This window comes from Sciurus carolinensis, chromosome 16 (genome assembly GCF_902686445.1).
Source record: "Sciurus carolinensis chromosome 16, mSciCar1.2, whole genome shotgun sequence".
NCBI lineage: Eukaryota > Metazoa > Chordata > Mammalia > Rodentia > Sciuridae > Sciurus > Sciurus carolinensis.
In genome coordinates, this window is record NC_062228.1 from 44513256 (window position 1) to 44535000 (window position 21745).

Genomic DNA, 21745 nt, shown 5'->3' on the forward strand with positions numbered 1-21745 from the left:
GTTTTCATATCACCAAAACTTGCTTCCCTACATACATTAAGATACAATATGAATATATTGCTTCATATTCTCATCCTCTCCAATATTCCAAAGAATAGTAATGATTTGTTGTCTAAAAATTTTAGGCATCTTGAGGTTGGGTGTGGGAGTGAGGGTTGGCTGCGAATTGGCACTGGGAAATTTGGGGAGTGACAGAGTGCTTTCATGTTGAGTTATGATAGTTACACAACTGAATAAATTAATTAAAATCATTGAACTATATGCTTAAAATGTTACATCAATGGTTCAGTGGTTAAGCACTCCTGGGGTCAATCCCTGGTAAGTACCCTCCAAAAATGTTACATCAATAAGACCATTTAAAAAACCAACATTTATCAAAGAAAATATATAAAGTACAGGGAGATAAAATTCTTACCTACAGTCTTATCACTTTGGTGTATATAACTTCAGGCATACCAGAATGTGTCCATTCAATCTATTGTGATTGGATTTTTAAGTTGTTTCTAGTCTTTCATTAGTAACTAATGTTAAAAAAAAAAAAACAAACAACATACTTTTTGTAAAAAAAAAAAAAAATTAGGCATCAAATGCTTTTTTTTTTTTTTTTTTAAGGTACCAGGGATTAAGTCACATCCCCAGTCCTATTTTGTATTTTATTTAAAGGTCTGAGTGCCTCAGTGCTTCACTTTTGCTGAGGCTGTCTTTGAACTCATGATCCTCCTGCCTGAGCCACTGGGATTACAGGCATGAACCACCATACCCAGCTCAAATGCTTAATTTTTACCATTAGTTGAAAATAGCTCATTCTTTGTTCTTTCAAAGAAGTTATCTATAAACCAAGTTTACAGCCCACCCACAAACGACACCGTTTTACATTGCTACCTTATCGTATTCTGTCACATAGCATGTTTAAACACTTACTGAAAAAAGAAAATCAAATAACTCCCCTTCAGATGAAGTGTCATTCATTCAACTGACGGATCCATAATTCTCTTAGATTCTGGTCTTTCATTACAGGCCTATGGTGAGTCACTGATACAAACTATTTGAACTTCTTAAGGGAAAATTTAAAGTATCAGTCCTTCTTGTAAAAAAGACTAATACATACTAAAGTAATTTTTATCAACAAATTGTAACAATGCTCTCAGCTTAAAGAAGGTTGTGGGAGCTGGGGCTGTAGCTCAGTGGCAGAGTGGTTGCCTAGCACTTGTGAGGCACTGGGTTCGATCCTTAGCACCACAAAAAAATAAATAAATACAATAAAGGCATGCTCTCCATCTACGACTACAAAAAATTTAAAAAAAGAAGGTTGTGTACTCAATTTTCATGTATTTGTTATATAATATTTCTCCTTTGGATAAATAATTAGGCCCTATAAATATTTTTTTTCAGAATTAAACTCCAGGGTGCTTTACCACTGAGCTTCATCCCTAGTCCTTTCTCTCTCTCTCTTTTCGAAACAGGTTCTCCCTAAGTTGCTAAGGTCAGTCTTGAACGTTTCAATCCTCTGCCTCCTGAGTCTCTGGGATTACAGGCATGTGATTACAGGCATTATGCCTAGCTTATGCCATATAAAAGATTAAGTATAGCAAACACAGGGTATATGAGTTGGTATTCTAATTCCAAGCAGAAAAATCTAATTCAAATTAACATAAGCAAAAAGAAAATTTATTGAATCATGAAAACAAAAAAGTAAAGGATGGTGCAGACATGGATGACTGGTTCCAGATCAAACAATGTCATCAGATTTCTGTTTCTCGTGTCCATTTTTCTCTCTTAGAAATCTCTGGGAAGGCTTTCCACATGGGTGGCAAAGGCTACTGGTGAGTTTGAAACCCCATTAAATCCTCAAAGCTTGCAATTTCAGAAAGAATAAGATCTCTTTTACTACTCATAACAATACTTCAAGAGCTCTATTGGTCCAGAAAGGCCATTTGTGAAACTCTTATTAATATCTAGGTTGATGGGAAATAAATGGTCAGCCCATGACCAATCTTCTGCTGTCCCTAATTAAAAATTTCATTAAATCATGTGCATTGAGGGTGGGGTACTGAACAGATGAATAAGTAAGAGATGTCTACTAATCCAGTCATTTCAAATAATGGAGGATGGTGAACTAAAGGCTTTTTCATATGTACTACATACATAGGCTTACTAATCAAACAATTTGCTGATATTCAATAAGGAGTGGCTGGTACCTAAATGTTTTCTTTCCTATACTTGTTATAATCAGAGTGTTTCTCTATTATGAATTCTCTGATGTCGTCTGAGAGCTGAGGCACAGCTAAAATTATTCCCACACTCATTACATTTATAGGGTTTCTCTCCAGCATGAATTCTCTGGTGTAATCTAAGGGACAAGATTTGATGGAAAGCCTTCCCACATTCATTACATTCATAGGGTTTCTCTCCTGTATGAACTCTCTGATGTTGATTAAGGTAGGAGCCACAGCTGAAGGCCTTCCCACATTTGCTACATTCATAGGGTTTCTCTCCCGCATGACTTCTTTTATGGTGAATTAGAACTAAAGCATCACTGAAGGCTTTCCCACATTTACTGCATTCAAATGGTCTCTCTCCAGTATGAATTCTATGATGGCGATTAAGTTGTGAGTCAGTCCTGAAGAACTTGCCACACTTGATGCACTCATAGGGCTTTTCTCCGGTATGAATTCTCTGATGCTGATTAAGGTGTGAGCGATAGCCAAAGGTCTTCTCACATTCATTACATTTGAAGGGTTTCTCTCCTGTGTGAATTCTTTGATGAAGAGTGAGGGCTATGCGTCTGCTGAAGGCCTTTCCACACTGATTACATTCATAAGGCTTCTCTCCAGTGTGAATCCTCTGGTGCTGATTAAGGTGTGCACTCTGTCTGAAGGCTTTGTTACATTCCTTACATTCATATGGTTTCTCTCCTGTGTGAATTCGTTGATGTTCAACAAGGAAGGCATAACGGCTAAAGGCCTTCCCACATTCATTGCAAGCAAATGGTTTCTCTCCAGTGTGGATTCTCTGGTGCTGAGCCAGGTGTGCGCTCTGCCTGAAGGCTTTGTTACATTCCTTACATTCATATGGCTTCTCTCCAATATGAGTTCTCTGATGTTCACTGAGAAAGAAGTCATGGCTAAAGGCTTTCCCACAGTCACTGCATGCATATGCTTTCTCTCCACTGTGAGTTCTCTGAGGTTGAGTAAAGAATGAGTAACAGCTAAAGGCCTCGCCACATTCATCATATTCATGGGTTAATTTTCCAAAATGATTATGTTGAGTTGGATGTTCAGTGAGTAATGAGTGGATACTTAAGAGATTTGAAAAATCATTACTTTCATAAGGTTTCTCACCAGAAGGAATTCGTGTATCTTTACTAAAGTGAGTACTCTGATTCAGTTCTCCATATTCATTACCTATCAAAGATTCCTTCTCAGCATGGAGTCTTTTATATTCAATTATGACTGAATTTGGGGGGAAGAACTTATCATAAATATCAAATTTATGTGCTTGTTTTCCTGTGGGAATTCTCTGTTGTGTTAAAAGTACTGACTTCAGGGGGATCCTTCTTCCAGAATTATTATATTCATTGCCTCTTTTCCCAGTAGAGATGTCCTTAAGAGTTGTCATTTGCCTGAAATGGCTCTCCTGATTTCCCCGATGCCACTCAAACCGCTCATATTTACAGGCTTCTCTGAAACTGGAGCATTCAAGGTCATGACTTGTGAGTCTTTCTGTTATCATCCCCTGGGATATTTCTTCCTCATCAATGAACAATTTTGGAGACAATTCCTTGATTTCACACCAAGACTCCCAGTCTGAAAAATATCAAGAAAATAAATGTCTTCTTCTTCCCTTCACTAGGAGAAAATAAATTGTTAAAGAAGGAAAGAATTTAACTGGGGGAAAGGAGAGAATAAAATACATGGTTCTAACATCTCCCAAACAGGGCCATGCAATATGAACTAAGTACAAAGAACAAAGAGGTTGATAGAGGAGATCATATGTGTTGGGGAGGCAGTGATAGCAAATCAGGTACGAAGTAGGGCCTAAGAGGTAGACAAAGCTGAATGCCAGAAAGATAGGGAATTGAGGATGATTGATTAAGTCCTGATTGTTTTACCTGCCTATAGTCTTTAAACACTCCAGTCCATCCTACACTGATATATACATATAACTGAAAGTTCTGTGAGGGCAGGGATTGATGTTTACTCCTTTTCCTTCCTATGGTGGCATCTACTGCCTTAAGCAATGACATGGATGCTGCCAGATTAATATCTTGTAATATTTTCCACTAATGCTGTTCAACAACTTCTAAGATTTTATCAGGGTCTAGAGAAAAATTATTATTGTTTTAAGTATCTTGAAAAAATAAGATGATCAATTTTTCTCATAGAGAGAAAAATGATGCCTGCTAAGTAGACAATACTATCAGGAAAGGATCTTAGTTGGGACAAGGTGAAATGAAAGCTTTTTTAAAAAATGATCTAAAAAAAAGAGAAAAATAAGAAAGTTCTTTTTATGTCACCCCCATAACAATTAGGCAATATATTAAAATGTACAGAATCTATGACTATATATGCCCAGGACCTACTAGAGGGAAAAACGTCTGACATAGTGTCCTCCCTTTTATAAACTCTAAAGGGAGAGATAAAACTTGTGCACACAATGATTCAATGTGGCACATAATGAAAGACTAGATAATAATGAGATAGATCATTATTAGAATAAATGTTGGGAAAAAAGAGAGCAAAATTCACTAAGGAACGATTTGGCTTCCAAAATATGGCTACTATTTTACTAACTGAGCCACTTTCAAATTAGGATATATTGAGGCATTACTTTAGAACTGCACATGTCAGTGTGTTGGAGTTAATGAGATGGAATCTTTCCAATGACAGTTTATCATCTGTTGAAAAGAAAATCTTCCTCCAGACTACATCAGCACAAAACTCAAAAGCAAAAAACAGATGATGTATGTATCTATATCTTCCTTCTTTCCAACAAAACCAGGTAAAGCCCCCAACCTTGTCAGTTCTCCTGTGCACAGTCTTGGATCCTCTCCTACCTTGGCCCCTATCAAAGTCCAGCCTGAGGGGGCTTTGTTCACTTGTTTTCTGTTAGGTTCTAAATGTTGTTCATTCTTTCCTCAGAAATGTGACTTTTGTTCACTTGCCTACTCTCCCAGACTTCCTGTCCTGTTATAGGACAGCTATGTCCAGGCCCATTATATTCCTTCTTGCCAATAAAAATTTTTTCTCTACTCCAGGCAAATGTATAAAATTAAAAAAATTATACAATATCTAAGTGTTATTCCAAGTAAAAGAAGCCTAAAGGGGGAAGACTACAGGTATTTTCCAACATGGGGGATTCTGAGGTGCCTGGAGTGCCAACCTCTTTTTCTTTCTTTTCTCTCTCTCTCTCTTTTCTTTTCTTTTCTTCCTTTCTTTTTAAGGCATATGAATACTGGAGCAGAATGAATTCCACATGGGAGAATGTCCTCGGCAAATTATAGAGCAGGAAATAATTATTGTATGTGTGGAAGATATATTTACTGTAATCAGAGTAGAGATTTACTTAGAAGCCAATGATATCATAATAGCATTCAACAAAAAGAGAAGAATATTCACCTATATCAGTAGCTGAGGAGAAAAAGGAAATTATGGATTCAGGTAAAGCAGAACAGAATCAAATGGAAACCCATGTGGCACAGTAAAACAACACTGCCTTTGAAGCCAGGCAAAGATGGGATTGAATTCTATCTCTGCATCTAGGTAGCTACCCTTAACAAACTGATAAACCTACTTCTTGAGCCTCAGTTTTCTATTTGGCAAAATGAGGTCACCTTGCAAGTATGTTATGAGAACAAGAGATAATATATTTATAACACATGTGCCAGTGTTGGGCTCATTACAGATCCTCAGTGATGCTTATAAGATAATCTGTACTCAGTAATTCTTGTACCCATACCACTAGTAGGCACAGATATTATTACTACATCAATGTTTGAGTAGGGATTATGCAACTAGATAACTGTCAAGTGATAAGACAGAAAATAGGAAAGGTAAATTCTCTGGGATTAAAATCAATCCAGGCAATGTAATTGATATTTGAGATATATAATTCCCAGGTAGTTATATTCTGTAACTAGATGGAAGTTAGAACGGAGTATGATCAACTTTGGATCCAATCAGAACCATATGGTAAGTAGGCTGATCTATGGCATTAGAAGAGGAAAAGTTCTTACTAGATCATGGACCTAGTCTCCCACATGCTGATCTGGTGGGCAACGGACAAACTGATATACAGCCAGCCCTCTGTATCTGCAGATTGTACATCCATGGATTCAACCAACTGTGGATTGAAAATATTAGAAAAAAATGTATTTGTACTAAACATTCATAGACATTTTTCGTGTCATTGTTCCCCAAACAATATAGTCCAACACCTTACATAACATTTATATTGTATTAGGCATTATAAGTAATATAGAGATTATTTCAATTATATGAGAGGATGTGTATAAGGGATTTGAGTTTCCAAGGGTTTTGGAATCCACAGGGGACCTGGATCCAAAAGCCTGCAGATACTAAGAGACAATTATATTGAAAAAGTAAATCATTATATTACTTGCATGAAACCCAGGAAATTCTATTGGGAAATCTGGGGAGAAAAACCTGGGACCTATGGGGAAATCTCAAGAAGGAAAATGAGGTTAATTGCTAACATGCAAATTATGTTGCAAAGAATAGCTAGACCAATGACATAGACAATCCCCTTCTTTAAAAGACTATCTAGGGCTTTCTGCACAGAACCAGGTCCAAGTCCCAGAGCCAGCACGGCGAGCTCTGGACCACAGGCGCTTCAGGGACCAGGAGGGGGCAGCCAGGGACTTCCCCCAAGCAGCCCGGCTCCCTCCGGCGGGAGGCGCCTTTCAAGGCTAGCTTCTCGGACCAGACCGCCCAGTGAGAGCCTTTCTACACAGAGCCAGCCACAAGTCCCCGAGCCAGCAAGGAGCTCCGACCCGCAGGCAGACTCTGAGACCAGGGCAGGGCAGCCAGAGACTTCTCCAGGCGGCCCTGCCCCCTCCAGCTGCAGGCTCTTTCCATGGGGCGATCCAAGATGGTGGACTAGAGGGTGACTGCATCTCCTGTCGCTCCAGAACCCAGGATTCAAGAAGGGGAGGCTTTGAGAGACTTGGACTAAAATAGGGCAACGGGGTGAGTCTCCCCAACCCGGTGAAGCTCGGCCTGGGTGGCAGGCCCAGATAGGGGCGGCTTATCAGAGCAGGGCAGGGCAGCTAGAGTCTTCCCCAGGTAGCCCTGCTCACTCCGGTGGTGGGCTCCTCCCACACGGCCAGCTTCTCGGAGCAGGCCACCCAGTGAGAGCCTTTCCGCACAGAGCCAGCTCCAAGCCTTGGAACCAGTAGCAGACTAGGGGCAGCTTTCTTCGGAAGCACTGCATTATCAAGTTCCTCCAAGACTTCAGGCCATGGAAGGCTGGGAGGTGATACACTGGAAATCTACAGGGACACTATAAGTCAATAGAGAAAATCTACAATATCTCAGAGTCCCACTGACATCTGACCAATATGAGAAAACAAGGGAAGAAAATGTCCCAAACAAACCTAGATACTATATCAATAAAAATGACAGCACAGCAGAAGAAATGTCAGAAAGGGAGTTCAGAATGTACATAATTAAAACAATCAGGGAAGCAAACGAGGAGATGAAAGAGCAAATGCAGGCATTGAAGGAGGAGATGAAAGAGCAAATGCAGGCATTAAATGATCGCACCAATCAACAGTTAAAAGAGCAAATATGGGAAGCAAGAGATCATTTTAATAAAGAGTTAGAGATACTGAAAAAAAAAACAAACAAACAGAAATCCTTGAAATGAAGGAAACAATAAACCAAGTTAAGAACTCCATAGAAAGCATAACCAATAGGATAGAACACTTGGAAGACAGAACCTCAGACATTGAAGACAAAATATTTAATCTTGAAAACAAAGTTGACCAAACAGAGAAGATGGTAAGAAATCATGAACAGAATCTACAAGAATTATGGGATATCATGAAAAGGCCAAATTTAAGAATTATTGGGATTGAGGAAGGCTTAGAGAAACAAACCAAAGGAATGAACAATCTATTCAATGAAATAATATCAGAAAATTTCCCATATCTGAAGAATGAAATAGAAAACCAAGTACAAGAGGCTTATAGGACTCCAAATATACAAAATTACAACAGACCCACACCAAGGCACATTATTATGAAAATACCTAACATACAAAATAAAGACGGAATTTTAAAGGCTGCAAGAGAAAATAATCAAATTACATTCAGGGGGAAACCAATAAGAATATCAGCAGATTTTTCAATCCAGACTCTAAAAGCTAGAAGGGCCTGGAAAACATTTACCAAGTCCTGAAAGAAAATGAATGCCAACAAGAATCTTATACCCAGCAAAACTTACTTTCAGATTTGATGACGAAATAAGATCCTTCCATGATAAACAAAAGCTAAAGGAATTTACAAAAAGAAAGCCGGCATTACAGAACATTCTCAGCAAAATATTCCATGAGGAAGAGATGAAAAACAACGATGCAAATCAGCAATGGGAGGAACTAATCTAAAGGATTAGCCAAATAAAGGAGAAAGCAAATCATGTCAAAAAACAAAAATGAGTCAAATGACTGGGAATACAAATCATATCACAATAATAACCCTGAATGTTAATGGCCTGAACTCATCAATCAAAAGACATAGACTGGCAGATTGGATTAAAAAGAAAAATTCAACAATATGCTGCCTGCAAGAGACTCATCTCATAGAAAGAGATACCCATAGACTAAAGGTGAAAGGATGGAAAAAAACATACCATGCACACAGACACAGCAAAAAAGCTTGAGTATCCATCCTCATTTCAGATAATGTGGACTTCAAGCCAAAAGTAGTCAGAAGGGATAAAGAAGGACATCACATACTGCTTAAGGGAAGCATAAATCAGCAAGACATAACAATCATAAATATCTATGCCCCGAACATTGGCTCATCCATGTACGTCAAACAAATCCTTCTCAATTCCAGAAATCGAATAGACCACAACACAATAACACTAGGCGATTTTAACACACCTCTCTCACCACTGGATAGATCTTCCAAACAAAAATTGAATAAAGAAACCATAGATCTCAATAACACAATCAACAATTTAGACTTAACCGACATATATAGAATATACCATCCAACAAAGAACGAATACACTTTCTTCTCAGCAGCACATGGATCCTTCTCTAAAACAGACCATATTTTATGCCACAAAGCTACTGTTAGCAAATACAAGAAGATAGAGATACTACCTTGTACTCTATCAGATCATAATGGATTGAAATTAGAAATAAATGACAGAATAAAAAACAGAAACTTCTCCAATACCTGGAGATTAAATAATACACTATTATATGATGAATGGATAACAGAAGACATCAGGAGGGAAATAAAAAAATTCTTAGAAGTGAACGAGAACAAAGACACATCATATCAAAATCTCTGGGACACTATGAAAGCAGTACTTCGAGGAAGATTTATTTCATGGGGCGCATTCAACAAAAGAAGTAGAAATCAACAAATAAACGACTTAATACTACAGCTCAAAGCCCTAGAAAAAGAAGAGCAGACCAACACCAAAAGTAGTAGAAGACAGGAAATAGTTAAAATCAGAGCCAAAATCAACAAAATTGAAACAAAAGAAACAATCGGAAAAATTAACAAAATAAATAGTTGGTTCTTTGAAAAAATAAACAAAATTGATAAACCCTTAGCCACACTAACAAAGAGAAAGAGGGAGAAAACTCTAATTACTAAAATTGGAATGAACAAGGAAATATCACAACAGACACGAGTGAAATACAAAACATAATTAGAAGCTATTTTGAAAATCTATACTCCAACAAAACAGAAAACCTCGAAGACATCAACAAGTTTCTAGAGACATATGAATTACCTAAACTGAACGAGGAGGACATACACAACTTAAATAAATCAATTTCAAGCAATGAAATAGAAGAGGTCATCAAAAGCCTACCAAAAAAAAAAAAAGTCCAGGACCAGATGGGTTCTCAGGTGAGTTCTACAAAACCTTTAAAGAAGAGCTCATTCCAAAACTCCTCAAAGTATTCCATGAAACAGAAGAGGAGGGAACCCTCCCAAAATCATTCTATGAAGCCAATATCACCCTGATACCTAAACCAGACAGAGACACATCGAGGAAAGAAAATTTCAGACCAATATCCTTAATGAACATCGACGCAAAAATTCTCAACAAAATTTTAGCAAATCACATACAAAAATATATTAAAAAGATAGTGCACCACGATCAAGTGGGTTTTATCCCAGGGATGCAAGGTTGGTTCAACATCAGGAAATCAATAAATGTCATTCACCATATCAACAGACTTAAAATTAAGAATCACATAATTATTTCTCAATAGATGCAGAAAAAGCATTCGATAAAATACAGCATCCCTTCATGCTCAAAACACTAGAAAAAATTGGGATAGCGGGAACATTCCTAAACATTGTAAAGGCCATCTACACTAAGCCCATGGCCAATATCATTCTAAATGGTGAAAAAATGAAAGCATTCCCCCTAAAAACTGGAACAAGGCAGGGATGCCCTCTTTCACCACTTCTATTCAACATTGTCCTTGAGACTCTAGCCAGAGCAATTAGACAAACCAAAGAAATTAAAGGGATATGAATTGGAAAAGAAGAACTCAAACTGTCCCTGTTCGCTGATGACATGATTATATATTTAGAGGAACCAGGAAATTCCACCAGAAAACTTTTAGAACTCATAAGTGAATTCAGTAAAGTAGCAGGTTACAAGATCAATGCTCATAAATCCAATGCATTTTTATACATAAGTGATGAATCTTCAGAAAGAGAAATTAGGAAAACTACCCCATTCACAATAGCCTCGAAAAAAAAATACTTGGGAATCAATCTAACAAAAGAGGTGAAAGACCTCTACAATGAGAACTACAGAACACTAAAGAAAGAAATTAAAGAAAACCTTAGAAGATGGAAAGATCTCCCAAGTTCTTGGATAGGCAGAATTAATACTGTCAAAATGGCCATACTACTTAAAGTGCTATACAGATTCAATGCACTTCCAATTAAAATCCCAATGATGTACCTTACAGAAATAGAGTAAGCAATTATGAAATTCATCTGGAAGAATAAAAAACCCATAATACCTAATGCAATCCTCAGTAGAAAGAGCGAAGCAGGGGGTATCGCAATACCAGACCTTCAACTCTATTACAAAGCAATAGTAACAAAAACGGCATGGTATTGGTACCAAAGTAGACAGGTAGATCAATGGTACAGAATAGAGGACATGGACACAAACCCAAATAAATACAATTTTCTCATACTAGACAAAGGCTCCAAAAATATGCAATGGAGAAAAGATAGCCTCTTCAACAAATGGTGCTGGAAAAACTGGAAAACCATATGCAACAGAATGAAAATAAACCCCTATCTCTCACCCTGCACAAAAATCAACTCAAAATGGATCAAGGACCTCGGAATCAGACCAGAGACCCTGCATCTTATAGAAGAAAAAGTAGGTCCAAATTTTCAACTTGTTGGCTTAGGATGAGACTTCCTTAACAGGACTCCCATAGCACAAGAAATAAAAGCAAGAATCAACAACTGGGATAGATTCAAACTAAAAAGCTTTCTCTCAGCAAAGGAAACTATCAGTAATGTGAAGAGAGAGCCTACAGAGTGGGAGAATATCTTTGCCACTCATACTTCAGATAGAGCACTAATTTCCAGAATCTATAGAGAACTCAAAAAACTCTACACCAAGAATACAAATAATCCAATCAACAAATGGGCTAAGGAAATGAACAGACACTTCACAGAAGAAGATCTACAAGCAATCAACAGATATATGAAAAAATGTTCAACATCTCTAGTAATAAGAGAAATGCAAATCAAAACTACCCTAAGATTCCATCTTACCCCAATTAGAATGGTGATTATCAAGAACACAAGCAACAATAGGTGTGGGCGAGGATGTGGGGGAAAAGGTACACTCATACATTGCTGGTGGGGTTGCAAATTAGTGCAGCCACTCTGGAAAGTAGTATGGAGATTCCTCAGAAATCTTGGAATGGAACCACCATTTGACCCAGCTATCCCACTTCTTGGCCTATACCCAAAGGACTTAAAATCAGCATACTACAGAGATACAGCCACATCAATGTTCATAGCTGCTCAATTCACCATAGCCAGATTGTGGAACCAACCTAGATACTCTTCAGTTGATGAATGGATAAAGAAACTGTGGCATATATATGCAATGGAATATTACTCAGCCATGAAGAATGATAAAATTATGGCATTTGCAGGCAAATGGATGAAATTGGAGAATATCATGCTACGTGAGATAAGCCAATCTCAAAAAACCAAAGGATGAATGATCTCGCTGATAAGCGGATGAGGACATATAATGGGGGGTGAGAGGGGTTAGTGTTAGGGTTAGGGTTAGGTTTAGGGTTAGGGATAAGGAGGGTGGTAAGAATGGAGGAAGGAAGGATTGTATAGAGGGAAAAGAGGGGTGGGAGGGGTGGGGGGAAGGGAAAAAATAACAGAATGAATCAAACAACATTACCCTATGTAAATTTATGATTACACAAATGGTATGCCTTGACTCCATGTACAAATAGAGAAACAACATGTACCCCTTTTGTTTACAATAAAAAAAAAAAGACTATCTAGGGCTATACTGTCTAATATAGTAGCCACTAGCTATAAGTGGCAATTTAAATATTTAAATTAATTAAAATTAAAAACTTAAAAATTCATCTCCTCAATTCCACTCGACACAAAGTGGTTAACCAAATGTGGCTAATGTCTACTGTATTGGAAAACACCGTCTTAAGATTATTTCCACCATTACGGAAAATTTTAACACTGGATAGAGATCCAAGTTAATATGACAATGATCTTATGGTTAATGAGGAAAGACAGAAAAGCAGGGACAGTTAAAAGAAAATCAGAAGAGTTTTGAAAAGAGGAAAAAGGATAATGATCAGAACAATCTTATACATCTCAGTAAGCTGAGGAGTACGAAAATAAAGAAAAGTACCTGGATTTAGTCAAACTCTATAGAGGGGCAGAAGTTAGGTTTCAAGTTGCCAAGACAGTGGGAAATAATTTGAAGTAAAGGCAGTAAGAGATTACAAATGGCATCTATTACAAGAGAGGAAGTATGGTTTGCAGGAACGCTAAAAAGGTTCTGTAAAATGTTATAAATGTTAAAGAAGATTTAAACAAGCAAATGTAAGATATAATTGCACCAAAAGAAAAAGTAATATGTGCATACTTTTACCTCATGTTAATTAAATCAGGTAAATTCCAATCAGAATTCTGCAAGGATTTTATTTCTGAGCTTAGAAAATTAAAGAACACATGGACAAAATTATCAATACTATAAAATAAAATTCTGAAGAAAAGATGATGTTTTAGAACCCATAATATGGCCCAAGACATTGCATTTCCTCCTTTCAAAAACTTGGTGAAAGAGTGAAACCAGGTGACTTGTAAAAGTCTCTGTCATTGTAGGCAATGTCAACAGAAAATCACCTGAATCATAAATACTAATGTGATACGGTGAACAGAGTAAAGCAGACCATGAATCTGCTAATCACATCTGGTTGAAGGGAAGCTCACAGGGAGAATATATGGAAGGATTTCCATATCATTTTGGATCTGTCTAAACACTACAGCTAAGAATCTGCATTAGATTATTTTTCTTTTTAAACAAATACACAATTTTAAAATATAAAAAATAAAAATATTCTTTCCAAAATATCCCCCAAGACCACAACCACTGTTAGCTAATGCCAACATTTAACATCCTCCTAGAATTCTCTTTCCCTGTAGAGATAAATAAATACAATTTATATATACATACACTATTTACAACCTGCTTTTCCCCCCCATAAAACACCACAGATAGCTTTCAGTGTCAGCATAAATAAAACTACCTCTTTCAAAGGCTGAATGAACCATACGTCAGGTAATAAAACAACTAATAACAGATTTTTGCATTTGTATCTCCCAAACTAAATTACTTACAAGCCAAGAATGAGTTCTGCCCTCAATTTATTTAGTACAGTTACATTTGGTGTTTATAATTACATGCTTAAATATTTAATTAATTAAGTGCTAAAAGAAAATTGTTTTAATGAAAACTATGTTGAAAGTTTTAGAGAAAAATAGGATAGAAGTGAGTTGCTTAAAACCTGTTTTTGAGTTAGGTAAGAAATCAAACTGTAAACACCTGATTAAAAGCAAAACTCTAAAGAATTCTGTACCCATGTTGGACTGTAATGTTTTGTACTATACATCATACATTATGAGTGTGATTTATTTAAGAAAGATGGAGGCTGAATTCCAATCAAAAGATCATATTCAAATAAAAAGCACTGGCTCTGTATCAAAAGGCTAATGAAGGAGCTGAAGATGTAGCTCAGTAGTACAGCAGATGCTTAGGATGTGCAAGGCCATAGGTTCAACCCCCAGTAACAAAAAGAAAGGCTAATGAATGTCCATTTACATGTTTTAAAGTTAAACATATAATATTTATCTATTTATTTATTTTAATTTATATATATATATATATTAGTTGTTGATGGTCCTTTATTTTATTCATTTATATGCAGTGCTAAGAATCGAACCCAGTGCCTCACACATGCTAGGCAAGCACTCTACCATTGAGCCACAACCCCAGCCCTAAAAATATAATATTTACTTAATTAATTATAAATTGATGTTTATAATTACATGCTTAACATAAACATAAAGATATATATGCCTCACATATATACATTTACATATGTGTCTTTTTGTGAAACACGTATGTATTTTTAAATATATGTTTTTATTATTCCTTGTAGTCAACATTTTAAAAAATTAATCACTTAGAAATTAAATACTAAGGGCATGGATTGTAGCTCAGTGGTAGAGTGCTTGCCTACCACGTGTGATGCACTGGGTTCAATACTCAGCCCCACATATAAATAAATAAAAGTTCATCAGCAACTAAAAATATATACATACATATTTTAAAAACGTTCCTAAAAAAATAAATAAAATACTAAGGAATAATCTTGGTTAAATTATATTGTTATATTGTGTACATGTACAAATCCCAACTATTATATACAACTATAACGCACCAATAAAAATAATGGGAAAGTAATCAAATAAACAGCATCTAATAATGTGTTTCTGCATAATTTTGTATTTCTCCAAGATCCATTTCTAATAGTAGAAGCATTAAACTGTACATATTTAAAATATTAATATTCACTGTCAGTCAAATTGCCTTCTGAAAAGTTTATCAATTAACAGTATAGGAAGAGCACATCTCAAAACTCACCCACACTGGCTAACATCATCTAAAATCATTGCCTACATAAGTAAATAGCTCACTCTTCTTGCAATTTTGATTATAAAACTGAGTATCTTTTTATGCAAATTTGTATATCTTTTATATATTTTATGGTGTCTTTTTGGTGAACTCCTTATTCATTTGCTTTGCATACATTTTAATTGAACTATATATCTTATAGGTGATTTGTAGAAGTTATTTACATATTTAGGGTATTAAGTTTATATAAGTATTTTTCCCTTAAATCATCACTTTTTGTTGTTGTATGTCCTCTTCATTTATATTACTTTTGATAAAAAAATTAAAAACTGTATAAACCGAAAGATTTCAATTTTTCCAATATAGATTCTAGCTTTGATGTCATTCTAGGAAGAACTTTCTAAAAACGAGTATTATACAAATATTATTCATAACTTTAAAGAAACTCTCTTTGCCTCATTGATTTGAAAAGCTACTCTTCTTACTCTAAATTCTCATATAAACCTGAATGTTACACTGATCTACTCATTGTTCTTATGCTTTCTATATTTTCTATACTGTTCCACTAGTTTATTTCACTGTTCTGATATGAGATCAATCAGCAAAATTCTTACATATTAAAAACTGAATCAGTTTATTAAATTTAATAATCCATATGATTAAACAGGCAACTCAGAAAGGTTGGCAATAGAAAAAAATATGAACTTATATAATTTCTATAAGTTTTCTTCTATTTATTTATTTGGTACTGGGGATTGAAAAACTGGTGCTGGGGCTGGAGTTGTGGCTCAGAGGATTTGATCCTCAGCAACACATAAAATAAATAAAGGCATTGTGTCCATCTACAATATGTATATATATGTATATGTTTATATACATATTTATATAAATATATAAACATATATACATGTTTATATACATCTATATGTATATAGTATACATATGTATATATTTATTTTATTTTTTTTTTATTTTTTATTTTTATTTTTTTGGGTGCTGGGGATCAAACCCAGGGCCTTGTGCTTACAAGGCAAGAACTCTACTAACTGAGCTATCTCCCCACCCCTATATTTTTTTTAAAAAAAGAAAAACTGGGGTGCTTTTTCACTGAGTTACATCCCCATCCCTATTTATTATTTAGTTCTGGAATAGGGGCTCACCAAGTTGCTTAGGGTCTCCCTAAGTTGCCAAGGCTGGTATTGAACTTCGGATCTCCTGCCTGAACCTCCCAAGTAGTTGGAATTACAGGCATACACCATTGAGCCTGGCCCATTAAATTTTTATAGAAGAAAATAAGTTGCAGTAGAGAAAAATTAATCACCTCAAAAGATGCTGGAAATATAAATCCCTGCTAATTAAAATACATACTTTAAGCAAAGAATAAAAGAAAATAGTCACATTTAAGGTTTAAACAATCCCCTGATGTCAGAAAGAATAAAAACTGACTGTAACTGTTAGGCACAGGATGAGGAAACTGATTGATATAGCCAAATTAAAAAGAAGAAAAAACAAAGAAGATATAAATACTAGAAAAGAAACTATATCTAGTAAACATTTTTCCTTTTCCTCCTAAGTACACAAAAATTGCATCTGCCAGCTTTCCCTTGTAGCCATGTAAGTTTTGGCAAATCAGAAGTGATAGACATCACAAATGTCACTTCCAAGCTAGCCCATTAAAAATGTCCTGAGAGATCCCTCAACATCCATCCATCTTTACTTTTTTTTCTCTTTTTGTGTGTATGTGTGTCTGAAACTCCTCTCTGCCCCTCCCCTTTCTTTTCTCTCTTTCTCTTTCTCCCTCCCTGTCTTGCTGGCTTCAGTAGAAGACTCCAAGGAGATGATGATGCAAACAGACAAAAGGATGTTGTCAATCTGAATGACAGCATGCAGCAGAGGCCCCAGATAATGGCATACTGGATTATGACATGTCTAAAAAAATTCTTTACATTTTTATTCACTAAGACTTTGTTAAAGCAATTATCATTCTCTAACAAATTCAGAGAAGTGAATAAAATAGTACAATAAGCTGGCTAGACAGATGATAAATACAGGCAAATTAATGCTCTATGTGCCAGTGATAACTACTTAGGACACTAAACAGAAATTAAGCTTACTAAATTAAGGAAAACAGTATAGCACTGGTTTATAAATAAACAAATGGAATGAAAAGCAGAGGGGAGATACAAGAGTCACACAAATATAAGAACTTGGTATACTGATGGAGGGAGCATTATCATCATCAGTGAAGTCAATAAACAGTACTGGGAAAATTCTATGTTAAAAAAACTCACACACTATATTTAAAAATTGAAGTTCACATAGATTATAGGCCAGAAGTGAAAAACAAAACCTTAAAACTACTGAAAATAAAACAGGAGAACTGGGTACATTGGTGTCTTCCTGTAATCCCTGCTACATGGGAAGCTGAGACAGGCGCAACACAAGCTTGAGGCCAGCCCAGACAAATCAGTAAGACCATCTCAAAATAAAAAATAAAAATAAAGGGCTGAGCTAGGCACGATGACAAAGGCCTATAATCCCAGTGACTCGGGAGGCTGAGATAGGAGGATCAAAAGTTCAAGGCCAGCCTCAGCAACTTAGCAAGGACCTATATCAAAAAATTTTTAAAAGGAGGGGTTGAGGGGTATAGCTCAATGGTAGAGCACCCCTGAGTTCAATCCCCGGTACTGCAAAAAACCAAAGAGGAGAATATTTTTATGACCCCAGTTACTAGGGGAAGATTTAGTAAATGAGACTATAAAGCACAAACTAAAAAGAAAAAGACGAATGAATCTGACATTAACATTAAAAACTTTTATGTTGGAAAAGCTATCACAAGTTAAAAGACAAGAGACAGTCTGGGAAAAGAAAACAAAGATACTTACTATAGAAAAATGAATAATGCTCAAAATGTATAAAAAGTTCTACAAATCAATAAAGACAAATAACAAAACCCCTCCAAAATGTGTTGCAAATAAGAACAGGCATCTCAGAAGAGAAAAACTTCAAGAACAGTGAGTGCATTCTTGGGAAGATACTCAATATCCTTAGTAAATTAAAACAACCATAATGGCAAAATTTTAAGTTAGACAATACAAAGAACAATATAAAAAAGTAAGCTAGTGAATATCAAGAAAGGAAGAAAAAGGAATCCTCATTTGCTCTCCTTCTTCTTCTCCCCCTCTTTTTTTTTTTTTTTTGGCAATGAGAATTAAGCATGGGGCACTTTACCACTGAGCCACCTGTCCAGTCCTTTTTAAGACAAGATCTTGCTAAGTTGCTTAGGACCTTGCTAAGTTGTTGAGGCTGGCTTTGAACTTGTTATACTCCTGCCTCCTAAGTTGCTATCTCATATGCTCTTCTACATATAAACTGATATAAACTTCTAAGAACAATTTGGGTATTTAGTAAATTAGAATGCAGACTTCTATATTCTAACAATTTTACTTTTAGATACAAATCCTTGAGAAACAGGGAGACATGTACATGAAAACATACCCTCCTATGTAGGACAGTAAAAAATGGAAACAACCTAAATTGACCATCAGTAGGGAAATGATTAAATAAATGTGATAAATTCAAACCATGGAATACTATATAGCAGTTAAAAAAGAATGTGTATATATATATATATATATATATGTATATGTGTATATATATATGTGTGTATGTATATATATATATAAATTTACCAAGAATAAATCTTAAAAGCAATATTAATAAAATAAGTTACAGAATAAGGTAAGAATACTACCCAGAAAAATAAAAACTAGGGCATAGGACACTTTCCTATATATTTAATTTTATCAAAAGAAAAGAACCAACATATTTCCTAAAATCTGTCTCAGGAAAGGTGACCCAAAATGGTCAATAAAAAAACATGCTCCAACATAGTGACTTTAAAGTTAAAAGGAAAAATCATCTGACAGAACAGAACAAAACATAAAACTACATATACATAAAAGAAAAATATCAAGCTGGAAACAGACTTCTTCAAAAAAACATTCAACAACAATATTATACTAAAAGTTACTTAAGGAAGAATGGCTATGAACCACGTAGAGCTTGCCAAGTTCAGGAATTAAGGTAACAAGGACAACCTACGGATGAGTAAGTGAATTAAACCTTACAGTTTCAGCACCTTCCTTTGCAGGGAAAACTGACACCAGTCAAACCTGTAAACACCTTTCTAAGATGGCAGCTCATGCTATTGGAGACACTGATAAAAATGTACAGCTCAGATCTAAGCAGTAGTAGAAAACCTCTGAGAAGAGAGAAAAAAGATTTGGACAATTTAATATTATTAAAACAACCTAAACAGAGCAAAGTTGAAATGGAGACAGTCAGAATTGAATGTTGAAACAGCAGTAAATGATAGGAGCTGAAGAGGTTTAATGAATAATGTCAAATTCACTTCAAACCTCCAAAGAAGGAAGAGAGAGATTTTTTCTAAGGATCAGGTCATCTCATCAGAACTCAGCATGATGGAAATCAACAGGGCAGGCTTGGATGATGTCTGTATCAACATAAATGGACGATTTTGTTGATATTTGCCCCAAATTAGCTAACACCTCAAGTTCCAGTAATTGTGGATAATTATGAAACAACCAGTTGTTCTCGTGCGTGTGTGGTACTGGGGATTGAACCCAGGGGCTCTCAATCACTAAGCTACATACCCAGACTTTTTTATTTTTTATTTTGAAACAGGGTCTTCCAAAGTTTCCCACGCTGGCCTCAAACTTGCAATCCTCCTGTCTCAGTCTCCCTAGTCACTAGGATTATAGGTGTGTGCCACTGTGCCGAGCAATCAGTTGGTATCTTATACTAATTCTGTAACAAAAAGCATTTTGTAACTATTAAGATAATTTTCTGATTGGGTGTAAAAGAAAAAAAGAAAAGCCAGTTCTGAACAAGGTAAAACTTGGGGAGATATTGTTTGCATGAACTGTTTTTGAGGAAATTATAGAAAACAAGTCAGTCAATCAAGAGATATCAGCAGAAGGACTGGTGGAAAACACTGAATATATTTAACTACAAAACTAAGACTAAATGAAACATTGACATAAATGGGACAGAACAGCACGTAAATGTAATATGCCCTGACGTGAAAAAGCATACAATTAAAATTTGGGAGAAGAGGGAGCATGGATAATGAACAAAATAATTTACTCAATGACACATCTGTAACATAAGAATCAAAAGATATTTTTGAAAGCTGCCCAATCAAGTAACAGAAGGAATAAATACTATCTAAAGAAATAGCACTATGCAGGGCATGGTGGCACATGCCTATAATCCCAGCCTCAGCAAAAGCAAGGTGCTAAGCAACTCAGTGAGACCTTGTCTCCAAATAAAATGCAAAATAGGGCTGGAGATGAGGCTCAGTGGTCGTGTCACTGAGTTCAATCCCTGGTCCCTCCCCCAGAACCCCCCCACAAAAAAAAAAAGAAAAGATGAGAAAAAGAAAAGAAAAAAAAAGAAACAGCACTATAAACAAAAGAAGAATCTTAATTAAGGCTACAGACTTAAACATTAAAAAAGCAAAGACTTCAGAAACATGATATATGAAAGTTTTTTTTTTAACTAAAAACTAAAACCCAGAAAATAGAATACACAGAATTAAACCCCAAAATATAAAAAATGTAACTGGATGTGTACCCATTAAAATGAAAAGGTATTCGGGTGGTTCACAAAGGAAAATTTGAATCTGTATTCATAAGAACCTCATTTAAAACAAGTGATTCAAAAAAGTTGAAAATAAAAGGCTGGGTAAAGGCCCTGAATGAAGCATAAAAAGTCAAGGAAACAGATTCTCCCCTGCAGCCTTAGGAAGGAACACAGGCTGGTAACGTCCTGTAAAACATATTTTTGACTTCTGACCTCCAGATGTATAAGGTAATGTATCTGTGTGGTTTTAGATCATTAAATGTGTATATTTATTATTGCAGCAATAGAAAAGTAATACAGAAAGCAGACAACCTTTCTGGGGAGGAATCTGTCAAGTCCTAACAAAACTACAAGTGTACTTATTCAGCAACCCCACATCTAGGGGGGTTTATCTTAAGATAAAGCCTCAACAATGTGAAAATTATATGCATAAAGTTATTAAACACAACATTGTTTATAATAAAAAAATACTGGGCTGGGGCTGTAGCTTAGTGGTAGAGTGCTTGCCTAGCATGTGTGAGGCACTTGGTTCACTTCTCAGCACCACATAAAAATAAATAAATAAAATAAAGATATTGTGCCCGTTTACAACTAAAAAAAAATGTTTAAAAAATAATAATAAAATACTGCAAACA

General features: G+C 35.7%; 1 protein-coding gene across 12 annotated transcripts in view; it reads right to left on the minus strand.

Moving 5' to 3' along the window:
• Nucleotides 1–1652: 1652 nt before the first annotated feature.
• Znf527 (zinc finger protein 527) overlaps nt 1653–21745 on the minus strand; it is a 31145-nt gene continuing 11052 nt past the window's right edge. For 10 of the 12 annotated variants that reach the window (XM_047527509.1, XM_047527506.1, XM_047527504.1 and 7 more), the window contains one exon: nt 1653–3806. In XM_047527509.1, coding sequence (XP_047383465.1) covers nt 2230–3732 — 1503 coding nt within the window. In that variant the 5' untranslated portion in view covers nt 3733–3806 and the 3' untranslated portion in view covers nt 1653–2229. Of the gene's footprint in view, nt 3807–6235; nt 6343–21745 lie in introns of all 12 variants that reach the window. The other 2 variants (XM_047527508.1, XM_047527507.1) reach the window with 1 other exon arrangement.